The following is a 22,380-nucleotide window of genomic DNA, read 5'->3' as shown; positions in this document are numbered from 1 at the left end:
AGTTTCATCTGTAACACTAAGTGTAGGCTGTAAACTTTGGGATTCTGAACTTGAACAGGTGTAAAGATGGCTTCAGTATGCATTATTGATGACGTGTTGTTGGAAGTGGAAACTATATTATGGCACACGTCACCCGTTAACTATGTTGAAACAATCATTAAGACACACGAGTTTCTGTGAATATAAAGTATGCATAAAAATTACAAAGTGTAAAGAACACAATATATATGCAGGTAAGTATATGTGTGCGTTTATATATTTTGTATCATTACAACTTACTTTTCTAATGAACGAACAGTCCGATTCTCATATCACAATGTAAATTTGCTTTCGTATACATTAGGTTCGAATCGTTGTTTTACCAATGTTTCAAGTATGTTTGACTTTTAGCACTGGTATGGCAGGATATGCTCACTGTTTCGCGAACACCTGGCTATGGTGTCAGTATTATTAAAAAGTGATTGATAAATACATGCTTGTGATTTGTAGGAATTGTAAAATATACTCAGATTTTAGTAGAGATTTATAGTCTTGTGGCTTAAAATTTTGTAAAAAGGTAATGTGTAAATGTATATTACATTCCCAAAGCTCAGGACATAAGTTCAATAACATAATGAGTGGTCACACCCGTGTTGTAGTAGATATATATCTGCTTTGTAATCTGCAAGGTGTTCTGACTGCCAGCCTTCTGTAAACACACTGTAAAGCGAATGAGTATAATCTGGGCAGTAGGTTATTATTACACTTGTATCCACTTGTATTTGTGTGTGTAAAGTATTTTAGTCCAGTGGTTAAAGTGGTCGCTAGTCGAGGTTCGAGTCCCCAAATGGATACAACATGTGAAACTGATCTGAGGTGTTCTCAGCCGTGCTATTACTGCAATATTGCTAAAAGTAAGGCAAGTAAAAATACTCACTCGCAAACTTTTATCTTAATCGCAGCCTACATAACTACAACTTAATTTCCGATGAATATTTATCCAGGTCCTGACTTATACTGAAGATATATACTGATACTTAAAGCAAAGGACTCGGGTAGCATAGTGGTCAAAGTGTTGGCTCGTCACTCAGACGATTCGGGTTCTCAAATCAATGTGTGAAATGTATTTCTAATGTCCCTATGAGCGGTGGTGTAGCCTAGTGGTTAAGGGTTCGCTCGTCTCACAAAAGACCCGGGCTCGATTCCCCACTTTGGAACAGTGTGAAGCCCACCTCTGGTATCCCCCGTCGTGATATTGCTGCAATATGGCTAAAAGCTGGGAAAACGAAATTCACTCACTCACTCTAATGTCCACAGTTGTGATATACTGCTAAATGCCGCGTAAAAGAATATCCGGTGACCCATTCATTCATTCACACACTCACTCACACACTCACTTACACACTTCAGATATATATTTCTGAAAATACCCTCTGAACAAAGTTCTTTAAACTTTGGTAAATCCTATTTTCAGCAAGCCGATTATTCCATATGGTGTTTTCCTTACGGTAATCAGTAAAATGAAGACGGGCCAATAAGAAGCACCCTACTCCAATCCGTAGTAATATGGCTTTCTCCGTACACGATGGAAGCCCAGCGATAAGGTTATATATAGATATGGGGGAGAAGTATGAATGAAAGACAGCTACCATTGTGACGTAGGTTATGCCCCCGCTGCTAAATATAACTCTAATATCTTCTCTGTGATTGTAACTTTTCATCTGTGTAAATATTGTCAGATACAGACGATTCCAGCGCTCAGTGTGTCAATCGTTGCGTTGTTCCGTGGACGGAGGCTGACAACCCCTCCCTTCTCGGTCTGATAATCCACGAACTACCACTTCCTTTATAGCGCTCACACCCTCTATTACTACAAACAACACGTTCCTGGTGATCTTCAGTGTGCGTTAAAACATAGGCTTTCTTTCAGTTCAATGTTGCAAAAAGATTTTATCAGTTTGCGGTAGTTATATTTGGGGATTTTATTTGTCAATTATCTTATCTTTAATCATCAATTTTCACTCATTCAGAAAAAGAGTTTAGGATCGGGGATATTTATAGCCGCCTTCTAGACTTTGTTACTTGTGCTTTGTGTGTTGGAAATAAGACGTTTCCATCTATTTCTGTAGATTAGAATTCAAGTAGGAAGTCTGCTTTGTTGATTTGTTGTTCGTAAGAGTTGTAAAACATTTCATTTGTGTTTTGTTTTATATTTGTTGGGTTGTTGTTGGGTTGTTGTTTTTTTGGGGGGGTTGTGTATTTGGGTTTATTGGGAGTTTCTTCGGGGTTGGTATTTTTGTTGGTTTTGTTTGGGTTGTACATTTGTTATTGTTTGTTTTGGTTACTTGTTGTTTTTGTTTTGTTTTGTTTTGTTTTTTGTTGTTGGGTTCTTTTGTCTTTTGGTCTTTTGGTTGTTGTTGTGTTTGGGGGGTGGCTGATTGGGTTTAATTGAATGAGAATGTTTAACAGCTTTAAGCTATATTCTCGACACCGAAAATGAGATTTAGTAATTGAAGAAAACGAACCGGGCGATCAACGTGAGGAGATTGATTTAAAAACTAGGGTACCCACTGTCTTGCACAATGAAGTGACTGCTTCATACTCTTTCTGACAGAATGTATGAATGACATATCAGATTAAACACAGCTTCGAAACTGTAGCAGAAAAGCAATTCCTTGCGCACAACAAGCACATTTTTTTTAAATAAGTAAAAATACGTTTCTTGAATGAAAGTCGGAGAGTAAGATCGTTTTATATTCAAATTTCATTTGTCATCCTATATGTTTCTTGGATTAAAGTCGAAAATATGTTGGTGAAACACGTATATATACATTAGTAATAACAAATTAGAAGATAAATTACGAATATTGGTTACAGAGAGTCCAACACAAAGTTTTTCCCCAAATCTTCATTAGGTGCAAGTCTAAAGGAGACAGGTGTCACGCGTTTACCACTTTGGTAAATCCACGATCACGGATCTGGCGTCGAGAAACCTGGAAACATAATATGGTCGAAACGGGATTCGAACCCAGACAAATAAATGAGCTTCGAACAAAATCAGCATTATACAGTTACATTTAACTTCACTAATCTGATATACCTGAATTATTTTAAATACCTGATATATTTTAATTACATCAATCGCAAAACATCCCTGAAACGTTATACAGGTAAATATTTCTTGAAGATCGGTTCCTGAATTTAGTTTACTGAGGAACACAAATCGATTGATACAAATTATAATAGCTTTCATCGATGTTCAGTATCGGTTTCATCAGTATGTAGTTTACAGATGGAGGATGAAACTGCTTGTCACGAAGATAACTGATGATGTATCTGCATCTCCCATGTTCAAATTACCTTGGTTGCATGATCTGCTTACTGAAATAAGACACAAACAGATTCCATAAATGTTGTATAATGGACAGTGACATATGCACCTAAATATATATCACATCCAATTTGTTTTCAAGGTTATCTCTCTTTCAATACAGGCTTCGTGACAAAATGACAACAGATTTAGGGCGAAATACGAACACGATCGAAGGTAAAAGCACATGTTATAGAACACAGGAAATTATTTTCATCTATCGGAACTGTGGGAGTTTTATTACACAACGTATTTTCCGAAAGTATTTCTATCCTCGCACACTTCTTTCGCAACATGCATGAAGTCCTTTTCAGGAAACAAAGTCAATTATGCCTGTTGGCGTAAAAAGAAATCTTTGAATTTCCAGGATGTATGTTCCCACATTCCAAGAGTAGATCCGCTCGTGTTCAAAGACAAACGCCAACACACATTGTGAAGTCAAATCTTAGCATTACCGAAAGGATACCTTTGAAGTTATGAACAAATAATTGGAGACTTGGGTTGTCTGAGGAGAACCTAGTGATAAGTAATACATACATCTTTCTTACTGTATCAAACGTTGGGAAATTTGAAAATACAATATGTTTCAATACTGCCTATACAGGATTATTACATTCCTTAGGGACGTCACGATACATAAGTTTCATGAATCGATACGTATCACGATACCCATGTCATGATTCGATACGTATCACGATACCTATTTTCGCGGCATTATTGCGTAAATTTAGTTACATTTTGAATATTAACATTTCATATTTTATAATTGTCCATGAAAAGATCAACATTTTTTATTCTCAGAGATTAAAAAGTTCGAATTTCCCATCTTTGTGCATGAAAAATAATCATTTATAACTCTCATAACATCAAAAAACATGATACAGTTGCAAAATGTAAACGATACATGAACATATTTAAACCCATACTTTCAAAACTAAATATCGATACTAGTGTATCTATAATTGTGTCGTCTTAGAAAAATTCGATGCATCGATGTCGTGGCATCCCTAAGTCATTCACAATGCGCAACGGAATCCACAAGTTGCATAATTCCATGTAATTCGTTGTACAGAGTTGCGTCCCTTTGGTACGGCAGGAATCTGTGATTAGGGGTTCGAATCCTAGTTCTTCCCTATTGTGTGTCTAGGCATTTAAGCACCGTACCCGTGTTCATGGGTTTCACCAAAGTGATAAATATATATAAGCATCGGATTTTCCTTCCACTTCGAGTTAACAAGGCGTGCGGATATAAATGTTCAAATCGGCGTTAAACCGACTCATTCATTCACCAAAACACAATCTCTAAATATAAACACCTTGTGTAGTTGGCATATGCCAGAGACAGAAGGACGATATCTACGTGACCAAGTATAGCTCCACCCAATTAATCTAGTATATAAATTGATTTGACCTTTTAAAACCACATCCCTAACCACAACGTCTAAAACGTACCTTTACGTCCATGCGTAAACACCAGGTATGAGTCAGATGGCTCGTGACGACAATGAAGGACGATGTCTACGAGCCAAAGTATTGCTCCAAACAATTATTTTTTTATTATTATTTATTTTATTATTGGATATTTATATAGCGCACATATCCACGCACTAGTCCATGCTCAAGGCGCTGGTAGTTTTTCTCTCGATCATTGGATGTCAATCTCAACTGCACATCTTATTATCAATCTCAACTCCCTGGGGATCATACAGCTCTTGCAGCCACTAAGCGCACCGAGTTATTGCGGCTTCCCCATCCGTACGAGGTACCCATTCACAGCTGGGTGGACTGGGACACATAGTCACAGTATTTTGTCCAAGTTTACTGCACGTTGCTATACCCGCAACTAGGTGTTTGCACGTATTCATGTGGCCACCATCTGGTCATATACCAACGGATTCGTGGGTTCTTTTAAGTGCACAGGGTTGTGTACTATATAATGTAGTATATAAATTGCAAATTGGTTTGACCTTAAAACCACAAACATACCGTAGCGTCTAAAACGTAAAGTTACGTCAATACGTAACATAAGGTATGGGCCAGTTGGCTCATGTCAGAAATGAAGGACGATGTCTACGTGCCAAAATATTGCTCTGCCCAATTAATCTTGCATATAAATCGATTTGACCTTTTATAACCACATACTATATCGTAACGTCTAAAACGTACCGTTAAGTCAATGCGTATCTACCAGGCATGGGTCAGTTGGCTCATGTTAATAATGACGGACGAAAGTCTACTGATGACTCCAGTTTATTGCTCCACCATCTCGATTGGTTTGACCTCAGTCAACTCTATATCTTTATGAATTCATGTCCAATGCCTAGCTATCAAAGCGGATTTCCTGCGGAAGTGGAATGTTTTTCTGCTGTGTATTACTTAAAATAGCCCACTGGGGAGTATTCTGGTCAGAATGAGCACTTACTGAGGCTATAAAGGGAACATTCTTCACCCAGCCATTGGGATGAATGTTGGCCTTATCGCCAGGGGTCTGATGGATCAACTCCAATGTAAATGAGTCTGTCGTGGACAGATTGGTGCTGTTTGCAAAGCCCTGTTAGGGACGTCACATACACTATGAGGGGGTACACAACGTCGCTCACATTTATCAAAGTCATTGGATGTTAATGTGTATATAACAAGGATACGGTTAATATTAATTTTAACAGCTCGTCATATTCTAATACTGGACTGATTAGGCTTGCACAAATCTCTAATGTAAAAATTAATAGTTTAAAAGATAATTTCTAAACATTAATAAATATCAGACTGGGGTCCTTAGATGTACTGTCCGCTTATCTAGACTTACCTCTTTGAAGATAGCATTACTTTACATCCATGGGCTCAGCATTTAGTAAAGCCTTGGAGCAAGGCTATGGACTGATGTATACAAGAGAAAATGAACATCGTTTTGTAGATTTTAGACAAATCCTTTTTAGAAATGTTAAATATGTAGTGTTTTTAATTAAAGTAGTAGTTTGTGTCGTGATGGAGTTTAAGCAAGTTAAGTGCAAAATAGGGACAGTGGCTATAGTTAAAAGCATCGGCTTCGTTGCACCGTACACAGTCTCATCCAGACAGAATTACTGTTGTGTGTGAAACAGGGTTTTTTTTAAATACGTCCGGCAAAACCTTTTCCTTTTGTAAATTATTGTTTGTTTGTTTTGTTTAGGCTTGCTGTTCTTGTTTTGGGTTGTTCAGGTTTGTTTTGTTTTTGTTTGTTTGTTGTTTTGGTTTTGGTTTTGGTTTTTGTCTTTTTGTTTGTTTTGAGTTTTTTGTTTTGTGATTTGGGGTTTTGTTTTGGTTATTTTGTTTGTTTGTTTTTTCTTCTTTTGGGGGGTTTTGGTTTTTCTTGTTTTGTTTTGTTTTGGGGTTGTTGTTTTTTTGTTTGTTGTTGTTTTGGGTTTGTTTGGGTTTTTGGGGGGGGATTAAAATGTACCTTTTCACATCACATTCGTCACAGCAACCAAACAACGTTTACAGTTCAAAACAAACAATATATAATACTAAACTTAAAAGAAATTCGATCCTAGTGTTGCGTTTATAAACTGATAAGTATAACTACACCATTATTATTATGACAATATTTTTCTGTTCCCTACAGCTTTGCTTGACTACGAGTTCCTCGCCTCCCTGGAACTGTGTCGACACTTTAGGGGGTCATGTGAGGCGAACTGCACGCGGTACTACCAGCACCGATGGGGGGGTGCCGCTCTGCCCGAACCTGGATCACAAGTGCTGCGTTCCGTCATCAGTAGGTACGGTATACATCTCTACACGAGTTGATAACTCATAACTAGAAAATAAATACTCATGGATTGGTTGGCTTGAAACGATACGATGGCGTGATAGAAATGATATCAAACAATGGATCACCTGGTCAAGACTCGATTATTTACAGGCCACCGTCATATAGCTAAGTGCGGCGTTAACATCAAGCTAACAAGCTAACAATTGCTGGCTACGTCATAGTTAACCTTTTTTCGTTGTAGTTGTCTGAAGATAGATCCTAAATTACCACAGACTATATTCCACCTACAATTCATTATAATCTTTAGTACCCGTGAAGATCCGGGTTAGAATATCGATCTTCAGCAACCAATGCTTGATTGTCTGGTCCAGACTCGATTATCTACAGACCGCCGCCATATAGCTGGAATATTGTTGAGTGCGGCGTAAAACTAAACTCACTCACTCACTATAATCGTGAGCATTCACGCAGAAGCTCGACTAACAAATAATGAAAATAATGATACCACCTCAATTTTTGGCTAACGAAGTTTTCTTTTATACACTGAGGTACAACAGTACACACTTGTCGCTTGGGGTTATTTTCCACAAAAACACCGTAACTATTGTGAAAAGTGTTTTGAATGTGTGTTACAAGTGACAAATTTAACATGATTATTTCTATGTTTATTTTTGGGGGGACATTTTCCCTAAATACCAGGTGTGTATTTTCTTGTGTACGTCAGTATATTTTCTTGGTTTATGTACACAGGAATAAACATTAGTCGTTTGCGAATTAATTATTTCTGTTTAAACATAATGGGAGAGGAAAATCCCGAGGGTTTATATGGTCATTTTTCACAAAAGAATACTAGTACTTTGTTTTGGATCCTCTATGACTTTAAATTATAGCAATATGTCCCAAGACATATGACTGTGCAATTGATAACAAGAACTGAACACAACTACATGTATATGCATGGTCTTCGAACAAGGATGCATGTACACGGTTTAGAGGTCTTCAAAATTGTGAACTGAGACTGTTTGGTGGTCTGTTGGTAGCTCTAAGGAAATAGAAACGAAACAAAATATATAAGTAAAGCACGGACACGTTCATGGTGACGTAGAGAGCATATTTCTATGAAGTGAGGGGCACAGGTCTTGCAGTTGGCCCAGGCCCCGTGTTCTTTGTGGGTTTGTGTTATTTATGCATGACATAATGCATTGCCCTGAGATTGTGTCATTAGAATACCGGGTTTTACCCTCGTTCTCATTCTTTGTTCTTGTAGCATCCTACCCGTGCTTGCGGGTATGATTATTAACCTGCATTGTATCAAGCGTCCCTCCCCTTGGAAGCAATACGTCAGTTATGCACGCATATGTGTTATTTATGCGTAACATCATGCATATGAACAATAATTAAAGTGCCCACTCGTCACGCCAGAGGGCGGGGTTCGAATCCAATATGAGTACAATGTGTCAAGTCCATTTCTAGAGTTCACGTACTCCAAGTGTAACTCATTTGACAGCCAAGTTCCTAATATATCTATGGACATACCACAGCCGTTGTACCTGTCAAAGCAAGAATACTAAATTAACTCTATCACAGAGTAGTTCCTCCTTGGTAACTCCCCCACCGACCGTTCCCATGTTTTAACCCCGGCTGCAAAATCATTCATATATACACCCACTCAGCAATCTGGACTCAGCATCAATCCTCTGGCACCTTGACCTAACGCACCACGGGCGCCTAACGCTGACGTCATGGGCTTCAAGAAATAAATATCTGTTCCACTGGAATCCTTTTCGAGCTCAATTTCACTAAACCTGGTGATCAGTGTCACAACTGTCAGAAACATAATGGTAATTGAAAATGATTCATTTCAAATTGTTTCACGCAAGTTTGTTACCGGTACGAAAATACACATTTCTTGAAAAGAGTCATCCTAACGATATTAGCTTTCCCAGTGACAGTAGACGTTACGTCACGTGATGAATTCATCACTCTAACAAAAGAGGGATTGGGTCAGTGTGAATATTTTCACTTGCAAATTCCATTCTCCTTCTGGAATGGCCTCGAGCAATGACTGACAATAGTGGTGGATTTCTTTGTCTGAGGAAAAGCATCAAATCCATAATGTAACTCAATATGGCGTCAATAGTCATGAGGTTGAGATGTAAGCATAACACAATCACTGAGCTTTACTTTAAATTGCACAGCCATCCTGTTAACACAGGTTTTACTGGCAAACCCATGCGTTGACGTAGGGTCATTTACATGTACTGGCTGACGTTCATTTAGTAATTATCATCTAATGGAGGGTGTTATCGGTGCAATAAAGCAATCTGATAAACTTGGTATCCAAATCTGATAACTATGCAAATTACGTCAATCCACGAACTACTTTCTCAAAACTCCATACATGCCATGCGGATCCTAAAACGTTTAACATTTCATTGATGACGTCGTCGCGAGTTTACATTGCGTGGACGAGTTTGTAAACAAACATGGCTGCCCCCATTATCAAAATTGGTGATTCTGTAAGAATTGATGACAGAGGTTCTGGAGTCGTTACTGCAGTAATTGACTTTGGAAAACATGAAACGGAGAACTTCGTTCAAATTGAAGGTACGGATTATGAGGCACGAGTGACAGGCTATCGTCTAAGAAAGGTACCAACCAAGGATTTCGATCTATTGATCACAACAAAGAAGACGACGAATCGATTCCGTCAGGTATCAGAAATTGATACTGATGAGGTGATTACCCGCAATGAAAATAGAAACACTACCAAGAAAACCCTGCCCGATTGTGTTGTTCTTTTTAGACAGAAAGATCGTATTTTAGGCATGAGTTATGTTTGCACTGTATTAGCAACTAGTCACAACCATAAGCCACCGTCATGAAAGACCTTCACCTTGGTGTACCGCTAAGTATTCTTACGCGAATGCTCGATTCTCTTCATATACGTACGATTTGCTTCTTTTTTAGAGTAATTTTAAGAATGACATGATATGATAAAGAGATTATTAAACGCGTGTGTTTCCGTATCATTAATATGATATATTTGGAATAAATATTGTATTATGCGAGCCTAATCTCTATATATGTAGTGAAATTGTTCATGTGTTGAAACTAACTGTGCAATATTCGATTGTGTACATTATCTCATGAGACACAAGCATATATTTCAGAATTCATTAACAAAACGATGCATCATTTTCAGTGATGTGGCCGTTGACGTACTCTATTGTTTCGGTTTGTTCCTATCGTGGGATGATGAAACCTATCTATACATTAGAAAACAGCCACGATGCGAGGTGCACAAAAACATGTCCTGTCATTTTGTCTGAATTCATATTGGCTTACGGAAGGAAAAATATGGCGATAGTTTTCCTCCACTCTACTGTGACCTCCCTGTGAGATGTAAACCGAAAACTCTTTTTGAATTCCTATTAAAAATCGAAAGATCACATAGTTCTATATTATCCCTTAAGGAATTCTTTTTACATAGGAGTGATACTTATACATGGACAAATTTGTGTTATAAAGACAAGATGACATATAAACCCAAGTTAGACAGCACTAAAATGGACAACATAAACTGATGATGTACACCAGAAAACAATGTCCTGTATTTTTTTCTAATAGTGAGTGAGTGAGTGAATTTGGTTTTACGCCGCTTTTAGCAATATTCCAGCAATATCGCGGCGGGAGACACCAGAAATGGGCTTCACACATTGTAACCATGTGGGGAATTGAACTCGGGTCTTCGGCGTGACGAGCGGACGCTTTAACCACTAGACTACCCCACCGCCCCTTCTAATAGTAAAATGCTAAGGGGAATGAAACACATTTAGGCATAATTTCGATTAATTTTCAAAATGAGAACAAATAAACGACGATAAAGGTGTATAATGAGGGATTAAAACGCGAGAAGGAACGTCCAAATTCTGTAGCTGGGCTAGAAAGTCTTATAGTTAAAGCTCGTATACATTGTGCGATTTTCCCTCCAGACTACATGATGCGAAGTGAAAACGAACAATACCAGCACTGAATACAGAAGATTAAAGCGGACCGAGTATAATTGCAACCATCAACATTAAAGGCACAATGTCACACATTTTCGACAATATTTTGGCAAACATTATAAATATTGGGGGCATATGCACTCACTTTAGCTTCCTATTCGTGCAATAAAAGACTTATTATACTGTACGACTTGCCTGAAACCGATAATTGAAACTTCGAGGCAAAGAGTTTCCAAACAGATAGTACTTGCCACATATGGAATGTAAACGAATGCTCCGTACATCGAAAACTGTGAACTTGTTTCAATCACAAGTTTGGATATTCGTAAAGAGCGCTCTAATGGACATAACTCTATGGGGTTCGCTTGAAATAATGTTCGGCCGTTAGAGGGCGCGAGAGTCGATTTAATGCAACGTTGCATTAATTCATTCGAATTAGAATTTGGAATAAATTATATGGTAGCTTCGCTGAGGGCTGATAGTTAGAATTATTGAGAGAAATGCATTATGTATTTTTAGAGAAATGTGATGTGACATTGTGCCTTTAAATGTCCTAACGCAGCACATCTTCCTGCCTGCGCGAACAAAGGGTCTTTATCTTTTCCTAAGACAAGAAACACCATGGGAACGTTTTACCTTTCATCATTGTATTCTAACATCTTATTCGATCGATTAGAACTAATGCTTGTGTAATCAGCTACAATGGATCATCGTTAAGAAAATGATAATGAGATTTGTGATGTTTCTTCAGGTGGCGATTCTAGCAATGACACTACTACACCAACATCAACGACGGTGATGACAACAACAGTGCCTACTACAACGACGACGACGGCGAAGATGATGTCGCTTGACACTGGAGCGTCTACCGGAGGATTTGTATTGAACGCTGGGCAGAATTGTAAGAGCAGTGTAATTTAATGAGAGAAAAAGTATGATATGTAGAAACAAAACGTACCTGTGTATATGATACTGAAACAATATGTATGAATTAAACAGCGAATGAGGTAAAATAGATAGCGAATGAGTGTGGCATGTACAGAGAATTAATTACAGAGAGAATAAGAGTGATATACTGAGAAGGTTAGTGTGAGAATACTGTTGATTTACAGGCAGGATACATCTGATATACAGAGAAAATAAGTGTGATTTAAAGGTAGAATAAGTGTGATTTAAAGGTAGAATATGTGTGATTTAAGGTAGAATGAGTGTGATTTAAAGGTACAATATGTGTGATTTGAAGGTAGAATATGTGTGATTTCAAGGAAGAAAATGTTTGATTTAAATGTAGAATATGTGTGATTTAAAGGTAGAATATGTGTGATTTAAAGGTAGAATAAGTGTGATTTAAAGGTAGAATATGTGTGATTTAAGGTAGAATGAGTGTGATTTAAAGGTACAATATGTGTGATTTGAAGGTAGAATATGTGTGATTTCAAGGAAGAAAATGTTTGATTTAAATGTAGAATATGTGTGATTTTCAGAGAGGATGAGTGTGATATACAGGGACAATATATGTGTAATTTAAAGGTAGAATATGTGTGATATACAGGGAGAATATGTGGGATGTACATGGAGAATATGTGATATGCAGAGAGAGTGAGTGTGATATACAGGTAGAATATGTGTGACTTTCAGATAGAATTAGTATAATATACAGGAAGAATATATGTGTGATTTAAAGGTAGAATGTGTGTGTTTTAAAGGTAGAATATATGTGATTTAAAGGTAGAATATGTGTGATTTTCAGAGAGAATGAGTATAATATACAGGGAGAATAGATGTGTGATTTAAAGGTAGAATATGTGTGATTTAAAGATAGAATATGTGTGATTAAAGTTAGAATGTGTGTGATTTAAAGGTAGAATATGTGTGATTTAAAGGTAGAATATGTGTGATAAGCAGAGGGAATGAGCGTGATATACAGGGAGAGTATGTGTGATATACAGATAAAGAATGTCATAATTTAAATTAAACAACGAAGTTGTATTAATGGAGTGTTTACATTTGTTTTGCTCGAGTTTCTTTTATTTTCACAATCAATATACAAAATATTGAAGATCACTTACGCCTTCTTGTTTTTTCAGCGGAGTGCGGTCGGACAAACCCGATTCACCGCCGGAAGAGGATCGTTGGCGGAAGTGTTGCCGAGCCAGGGGCGTGGCCGTGGCTGGTGGCCTTGAGATCAGCGCTTGGAGGTCACGTGTGTGGCGGTGCACTGATTGGTCAACAATGGGTTGTTACAGCTGCTCACTGCTTCAGACAGTGAGTAACAATGAATACACTTAATGTTGATGAATGCACTTATTGAACATGTGAATGCACATTGTGTAAAGGTTGGAAGAAAGCACATCATATTTTTATGTCATGAACATAGAATGTATGGCGTACCCTGCAAACGTCACGTTGGCCAGTCCTTGTTCATTTCGGTTTCTTCAAAATCATCTTTTGCCACCAACAACCACTACAGTAACAACATAAAGCGGTTGCAAGGATGGCCGAGGATTATATTTCATAAACAGAACAAAACTATGCAACGTAAACGCAAGAGAAAACCCAGTATCGTTTATAGCCCAAAACAGATTCCATTCTGCCTACTGTAAATGTCTAAATAAGGTGAAAATTAAACGAGAGGGCTGCTGCAACCCATAGGTGACACCACGTATTCACGAAAAGGGGTATCTCCTGTCCTGTCAGTAGTACCCGCCACTGGCCGAATTTGGACAATAAATGAAGGTACCATGTCCATGCCAGTAGACAAACCACACGATCAGGTGACCAGAGGATACCGTGACACGAAAGCCTTGATACTAATTTTGTTGAAACGATATGTTGTTGTTTAGTGAAGAGACATATGCTGCTTAGTGCTTATACGTAACGAAAAAGAGTTAAGCAATGCGTGCATGTTTACAACAGAGTAAGGTGGCATTACATTTCCTTTGCAAGTGACCCAGAATCGATAAATGCTCCTGAACTACTGTAAAGTCAGTACTTAAAAATGACTCTGCCTTTTTTTGACCCGTGAACATCAGGGTAAGAATTGATCTTGCTTGTCGTAAGACGCAACTAACGGGATCGGGTGGTCAGGCTCGCTGACTTGGTTGACACATGTCATTGTATCCCAATTTCGTTGATCGATGTTCATGCTGTTCATCACTGGATTGTCTGTTCCAGACTCAATTATTTACAGACTGCCACCATATAGCTGGAATACTACTGACTAAACTCACTCACTTGTGTTTTCTTTTTTCAGCTAAGAAACATTTTGATAACGTTTTTAATTCTTTGGTGCAATTGTTTAATTTCTTTTGCCTTACAATTCAATTAATCTCTGAACACCGTACAATGAATTATTTATTTCATCGTTTTAGATTTATGTCTCCAAACATGTGGCGTATTAGAACTGGAGAATATCATCTCTTACGCACTGATGACAGCGAGGAAGATCTTCCTATTTCCAATATTTTTGTGGTGAGTAACATTGTTAAATTTTTATTTTACATCGTATTCATCTTCCGTCATTCACTTGTTGAAACATAAACTCATTAACTGCCAGTGTTCTGTACTGTTACATCCCCTGACTATATAATGAGTGTAACAAGCATGGCAATCCTATGTGATCTCTTTAAACACAACCTCTGCCAATAGATGATGTTCATGTTTTCACATTTGGATGTAAGACAGATACATTATTTGCAACTTGTAGTCACAAACTTAAAAAGGTTCATGCCTTTTCTTGTAATGAGGGGCGGTATGGTAGCTTGGAGGATACAGCGTCAGCTCGTCTCGCCAAGGTCCCTTGTTCGAATCTAACAATTACAATTTACAAAAGCCATTCCTCTTGTCCTGGGCCGTGAGATTTCTAGAATAGTGCTAAAAGCAGCGTAAAAACATACACTTACTCACTCTTGTCATGATATCGAAACTCACTCACTAACCCATGTCATGAACAAATCCCCTTCTTAAAATGAAAATGTTCGTCTCTGGTTTGCAATACATTTGCTTTCACGACGATTATTTTTCAAAAACGCACTGTTCTTTACGATGGTCCCCATTCGGAACCACCTGACATAGCCCTTCCCTGCTTTCAAATAACCACAATAGTGAGATAATGCACAGTGAAATCCTGTTGTTTCAGACGTTATCTGTTCTGGAGTCACTGATGCCATGGTTACGGAAGCATAGTTCTCTGTATAAATGTATACGTTCAACTCCAAAAGTACATAGAAAGCGGAGTTTCCGGATAAACGGCACTACTTCTCTCTGACGTACATTTTCATGTTTACCACTGAAATTGGTATTAGTTGAGATGTGTTTTATAATCTGTATACTTTTCCCATGCTATTCTATTAGCTGGATTTGAGCATTATAACATAATCAGTTATATAACTGTATCTTGGAAGATATTCCAAAGTCAGGCAAGTTTTCGACATTTTACCTCGACATTTTACGACCTCAGTGAAACCTACAAACATGAGTGAGTGAGTTTAGTTTTACGCCGCTTTTAGCAATATTCCAGCAATATCAAGGCGAGGTACCCCAGAAATGGGATTCACACATTGTACCTATGTAGGGAACCGAACCTGGGTCTTCGGCATGACGAGCGAACGCTTCAACCACTAGGCTAACCTACCGCCCCCATACGAACAAGATGCTATCGAAGACTCATAATTAGAGCGAATCTTGGATTCGAACACGCGATCGCAGATTTCTGGAATACCGTTTACTTATCAACGACAATGACATGCTTATAAGCATCAGTTTCTTTGATATAGGTTAACTTGGCGTTCACAACATACAAATTATGAATATGCATTTAAGGTCTCGTTATGACTGAATAGTGTCCCTTTATCGAAGCAGCATCCTTCTATATTTTATCATTTCTCTAATATACGAGAAATGTAAATCATCAACGCCTCAGATTAACCCGTCTCGATATTCGCTGAAACTGATTTCATTGGAGGTGAGGTGAAATTGGGTTTAACGTCGTGCTGGAGAATATTTCGCTCATATGACGACGTGCATGCGTGTGTATGTGTATGTTCGGCTGCTTGTACTAGCCCAGACTTAAGCCAGTTTTATAGTGCTAGCCCACTGAGATACCATGCCGCAGTGAAGCATGAATACCCCACTCAGACACATTATACTGACTCCGAGCCTACCAGTCCTTCTTGTACCCATTAATGCCGAGCGGCAGGCAGGGACCAACAAGTACCATATTTTAACGTCTTTTGGTATGACGCGGTCGGGGATCGAACCAGCGACCTTCCGCTCTCCGGGCGAACCGTGTCCTTTCTTACCTGACACTTTTGGTGGAATATATGTTGTGCTTAAATGGTATCAAGACAAAACGTAACTCTCTTTTTCAGTTCCCACAGTATCAGTTTAACCCCAGTAACTCCTCCGACGACAACAGCACTAACCAGTACGTCCGCTACAAACACGACATCGCCTTGGTCAAGCTCAGAGAGACTACCAATACCATGCCCATATGTATCGCGCAACCGGATGTTGGGGACCCGGATGAGAACCATTCCGGCTCCGGTCCAAGTGCTGGTTCCGGTGTTGATCCGTTCCTGACCATGGGGAGAATTGAGAGGAGAGGCGACTGCTGGGTGACGGGATGGGGATATACAAATGGTACGACACAGATGGAGTATATGTATCTATCGTAGGTTGTTTAAATCATTCATTTGAAGATTGTTTGGTTTCGGGTTGTTTTTGGTGGGTCGGAGGTATGTGGATGAGGGGTTGGGGTGAGGTATTTTTGTTTTATTTTGGGTATGGTTTGGGGTTTTGTTATTTTCGATTGTAGTTTGTTTTGTTTGTTGGTTTGGATTTTTTTGGTTGATGTTAGTTTTTTGTTGGTTTGTTGTTTATGTTTGTTTTGTTGTTTTGGGGGGTTAGGGGGGATTGGTTTTGGATATGGTTTTTTCTATTTTTTTATTCTTTTTAATATTTGGGGTGGTGGGGGGTGAATATTTTTCTATCTTATTTTGGTGGTGGTGGAGACGATTGGGGAGGGGATTGGATGCTGTTTTTCGCCATATCGTCGTTTGTGGTAGTTTTCTGTGTAATCTATGCCACTGTATAGGTTTCCAGTTGTCTGAGGCGTCGGAAATCGCTGAGTAGTGTTACGATCCATGAGCAAACGAGAAATATTTGGTCATGGGCTCCAACACCGGATATCCCCGGTTATGTATTCTTTGTTTGTCAGCTTTATACCCCGGCATAGGGGCAAAATAAGTGTCTGGCAAACAAATGGTTCTCCTCCCATAATATGGTGACACGACGTGCTATACATGAAACACCGTTAAACTGGCGTCAACCCTTTCTCACTGTCTGCCATTGTTTTACTGTGCCCGAAATACGTATCTGTGTCCAGTCTCTACACCACTTCACAAAACGGTAGAACAGCTGGTCATCTAAATGAATACTATTTCGTGGTCTCGTGAGCTCCAAACTGAATCTTAAGTAGTCGGGATACACTAAAACATATTGTAGTCCCAGAATATTCAATTGTTATAGCTCAAAGGTGCGTCCTTAAAGAGCGTAATTGGACCTTGAAGGAGGATACTAACAAACCCATATGACTTAAATATAGACTGGATGTCTCAAGTATCCACAAGATGGTTGTTTATCGACTACTGTTGTCAATTTAATGTCATTTTCATCTAATATGATGCTCAACAGTTTTGTAAAATAGGTTTTAATTTTTTAAAGATAATGTCTAAAATTCTTAGAATACAAGGACGCACCACCGTGCAAGAACAACTGGCTGTGCACGATATTTCTGTATTATAAATCATGTTCTGTGAATACGTGTAGGAACTGAATAGGCGTGTACAGAGAGACGTGAAATGTCTTTAACTGTATCACGAAGTTTGATGACTAATTAGTGATTTCTCATTAGTTAAACTCTGCTGTGACATCGCTGTTAAGCACCACATGAAAAAAAATTGGTTGTCAGTTATTCCTACATTATCGTGCGCCCGCATTCAATTAATATGCACACGGAATTGACATTTGACATTCAAATGTCGGTTCTTGCGTAAGAAGATACATGTATTCTTACATTCTCGTTAACCGATGGACCCGATCTGGGTTAGAGCTGGTCTTCAGTAACCCATGTCCTAAGTGGTGACTAACGGGATCGGGTGGTCAGACTCGCTGACTTGGTTGACACATGACATCGTATCCCAATTGTGTAGATCGATGCTCATGTTGTTCATCACTGGATTGTCTGATCCAGACTCGATTATTTACAGACCGCCGCGCTATAGCTTGAATATTGTTTAGTGCTGCGTAAAACTAAACTCACTCACTCACTCACTCGCTCACTCATTAACCGATAGACAATCTTGCTGCCAGACCGTCAATAGACAATGCGCTTCTACCTTAAGTGAGTGTGTGGGTGAACCACCGCTTTCAGCGGTATTCCAGAGGTGATGCAAGTCGCACACCAATGTCCCTTCTTTACATCCTCGTGGGTAAGGTGCTGACAAACCTAGAAACACAACGGACCGAACTGGGATTCGAACCTACCATCAAAGCTTGCCTAAAGGACGCATCCCTGTGCAACGACTTACGGCACCTTAGACAGGTCAGCCACAAAGCCACTTCTACGTTAAGTCTGTGTTAAAGTAAAGGAGTTGCGACAGGCTTTGTACTAACAACCCGTAAAGATCCTGGTTAGAATTGATCTTCAGTAACCCGTGCTTGTCATAAGATGCGTCTAACGGGATCGGGTGGTCAGGCTCGCTGACTTGGTTGACACATGTCATCGTATCCCAATTGCGTAGATCGATGCTCATGCTGTTGACCGCTGGATAATTTAGAGACCGTCGCCAAATAGTTGGGATATTGCTGAGTGCGGCGTAAAACTAAACTCACTCACTCATTTGGTACTAACGTCGCTTTCTAAACCAGGCTCCAGTGCTGAAATGTAAGTTACATTTCTGCATGTATCGCGCAAATTCAGACGTTCAATATAATTTGTAGAACTCTTCGAAGTGTTGACAGTGGACGTATTGTTTATTCATGAGCAGATGATACAAGCGACATGGTGATGAGGCAGGTCCATGCAGATCTCGTTGGACACCGAGACTGCGGCGAGATGTGGCACACACAGCTGGATGATGACATGATCTGTTTTGGAGATGGCGTGCACGGTCCGTGTCAGGTACGCCAGACACTCAGTCTATCGATATAGACAAATACCCTTGTGTCGAAGTTTGATGTGTCGAATTTAAGGTTGTCTTGAAGTCGAAATCAAATTCGCGCATGATATTCATATTAATCATGTGTGAGCTGTGACGAACCACTGTTTACTCGAAGTATATACAGAGGTACATCTAACTTCGACACAAGGATGTTTGGCTATATGAGAATAACATAAATCTCCACTATACCCTGGATGCATCTACGGATCGGCTGGATAATTTTATTACCTCCCTTTGCTGGCTCCATCTTCTCACAGTAGCCAATCAGATAAGCCGTTACAACCGAGCTTGCCAGTGTCAACAAAGATGGTGGTCGCAGCCGCGAAGGTTTGCTCGCTGTAAGAACTCAGATTTAGGAAAAGAAATCATACAGACAAATTGACAGGTCTGAAAAAAATATATATGCAAGAACTCCTTCTCCCTCTTAATATTAATGTTTACCGAAGAAGCGGAAGTGAGTTATGGTAAAAGCTTTGTGATTGGTACGCTCAACTTCCCAGCGTAGACACCTTATTGGATAAAAAACCAGCAAAGTGAGGTAATACAATTATCAGACCGAGCCGTAGATGCATAGTATAGTAGAAGATATAGTGGAGATACATCGGAACGTATACCCTGGAGATTATCGAGGATGCTGCTTGTGCAAACTTCAGGTTCAGTCTGCCAGTCCGTCTCTCTCTCTCTCTCTCTCTCTCTCTCTCTCTCTCTCTCTCTCTCTCTCTCTCTCTCTCTCTCTCTCTCTCTCTCTCTCTCTCTCTCTCTCTCTCTCTCTCTCATTCTCTCTCTCTCTCTCTCTCTCTCTCTCTCACTCTCTCTCTCTCTCTCTCTCTCTCTCTCTCTCTCTCTCTCTCTCTCTCTCTCTCTCTCTCTCTCTCTCTCTCTCTCTCTCTCTCTCTCTCTCTCTCTCACTCTCACACTCTCTCACTCTTTCTCTCTTTCTCTCTCTCTCTCTTTGATGTCAACCTCTATCTCTTCCTCTCTACGTCAACCTCTATCTCTTCCTCTCTACGTCAACCTCCTTCGTTGTCTAAGTAAACATCCATACAGCAGTTGGCATCAGCTGTTGTCAGATTTCCAATGAATGGCGTGTACCTTGGGTATTTAACTCATTTTATAAGGGATGAAAAGAGGAAGGCTGAAAAGATGAATGGTGACCTTTAAGCGGCTCTGGATGAAAGTGAGCCGTGTATTGATTGTGGCGCGTATTCGTTTGTTGTAGTTTTCAGTATTTCGACTTTACACCGTTGATCTCTTGGTAGTTGTGATGAGGCTCAGCGTTTCTGTGTGACATATAGAAGGCCAATACTTCTCACTTGAACCGCTTCTCACCCATTCATTAATTTCGTTTTAATCGATCTGCTTTACAAAATAGTGCATTATTTCAACCCGTCTTTGTTAAACAATGTCGCCAGAGTTTATTAATGATAGGACAAAATTTTATTTTTAAAAATCAAAGCAGTGAGGCAAAACATGAATCAGTTTAATGACTAAAGGATCTAAGGTTTAAGCCACTTTTTTACGAAAACTATTTTGGATGATCATCATCGCTATAAATGTTGACGTCACAATTACGCCAAGAGTTCATTCCTAATTTGACTTTCAAAGGTCTGTTGAAAGGGTAAACTCTTCGCAAGTCCTATCGATTTGTTCGGGGGCGACATCAGTTTTGAGTTATGATTGTTCTTCAGGGCGATTCCGGCGGTCCCTTGTCTTGTCGGTACAATGGCAAGTTCTACCTCACTGGAGTCGTGTCCTGGGGGACTGAGAACTGCGACGTCAGTGGCTACCCAAGCGTTTTCACGCGTATCAACGCCTACCACGACTGGATCCAGAATGTCATGGAAGAAAATAGGGGGTGAAAGACAGTTGTGCAATCGGAGTTAGCGTTGATGAAGACCATGGCCATAGATTGATGCTGAAGAAAGTCTCCTTGAAGAATTCTAAACGGTTTGGAACAATCTCAATTCTGGATATTCTACAAGAGATTCGTTGATATCTATGGGATTCAAGTCACATTACAGCTAAACAACGAGGTTAAAAATATTTCAAAACGATTTAGCTGATATATTATAAAAACGGGACAGTCGTGGGAATGCTTGAATATAGTTCTGTGTGATCGGAAAGACTTCAAATTGGAAAGGAACCGAAACGTTCCTGAATGTGTTGAACTTTACGAAAGAACTTTATTGGTTTATGAAATGACTGCATTCAAAAATACCACAACACAAAATATGAGTCTTTCCTACAATCACAAGGCATATCCTTCTGGATAATGTACGATTTGGTCTCATGATCGACTTACACGATGACATCCGAAAGACTGCTAAAACATACACGTAACTGCAGAAGGCATACATAAAGGCAATCAGTTCTGTTATACGTATCAATTCTATGCGACAGAAACGTAACACATGTTTCTTACGTTCAGCTTGTTTACAAGTATAATTATATATAGCGTTAAGAGTTTTCGTTTGAAAACATGAAACATGCATACTCAAATATAACAATACTTCAAAGGCACACTTACACCTGACAATGCTTCAAAGCTGATACTGCATGGGGAAAATATGCACGAAATATGTTCATTATCTTTGTGATATTACCCGCGAAGGATTTAACTGCAGTTAGGACAATTTTAGAGACGTCAAAATCTTTAAAATAATTTGTATAGAAGCTCAAAGCTATATTTCATTCTATTAGTGCAATTGTGTAAGCACCCATATCTCAAGGTATATTTCTTTAGTGTGTTCGCCATGTATTTGGGTTTCACTTTCAAATAAACATCATACACGAAACGTCACTTTATTCTGATTAAGACATTCGTCATGAAATAGAGCAGTATCAATGAAAGAACGAGCTTTAAAATTGTAAATTTAATCAATTAAAACTTATCCCTACCCGAAGTATGTTTTCGTCCTGTAATTTAAGTATGATATTGTTTTTCCCTTTAAAAGAAGTCTATTTTTGTTAAATTGAAATATGACATTGTTTTCCCCTTCTTGAAGTATTCTTTCCCTCCAATTGAAATATGACATTGTTTTCCCTTCTTGA

At 39.0% G+C, this 22,380-nt stretch overlaps 1 protein-coding gene across 1 annotated transcript; it reads left to right on the top strand.

The window, feature by feature from the left end:
- The first annotated feature begins 5,525 nt into the window (after positions 1-5,525).
- On the top strand, positions 5,526-22,124 carry LOC124272072 (serine protease 30-like). The gene is made up of 8 exons (XM_046707209.1): positions 5,526-5,546; positions 6,951-7,104; positions 11,859-12,008; positions 13,195-13,372; positions 14,479-14,578; positions 16,477-16,747; positions 19,156-19,289; positions 21,018-22,124. Exons 1-8 carry the CDS (start codon positions 5,526-5,528, stop codon positions 21,186-21,188), a joined length of 1,179 nt encoding a protein of 392 aa, XP_046563165.1. The 3' UTR covers positions 21,189-22,124.
- Positions 22,125-22,380: the final 256 nt, after the last annotated feature.

The sequence above is a fragment of the Haliotis rubra genome, unplaced genomic scaffold, assembly GCF_003918875.1.
Source record: "Haliotis rubra isolate DU_JTF1 unplaced genomic scaffold, ASM391887v1 Scf166, whole genome shotgun sequence".
Lineage (NCBI taxonomy): Eukaryota > Metazoa > Mollusca > Gastropoda > Lepetellida > Haliotidae > Haliotis > Haliotis rubra.
Note: the sequence above shows the minus strand (reverse complement) of the source record. Positions and strands in the feature narration are given on the sequence as shown.

Bases quoted from the DNA above. Each gene is read 5' to 3' on its own strand.
- LOC124272072 (XM_046707209.1), top strand. From the start codon at position 5,526: ATGCGTATCTACCAGGCATGG. The intron at 14,579-16,476 runs GTGAGTAACATT...TCTCTTTTTCAG, and splicing joins CTATTTCCAATATTTTTGTG to TTCCCACAGTATCAGTTTAA. The intron at 16,748-19,155 runs GTACGACACAGA...ATTCATGAGCAG, and splicing joins GGGATGGGGATATACAAATG to ATGATACAAGCGACATGGTG.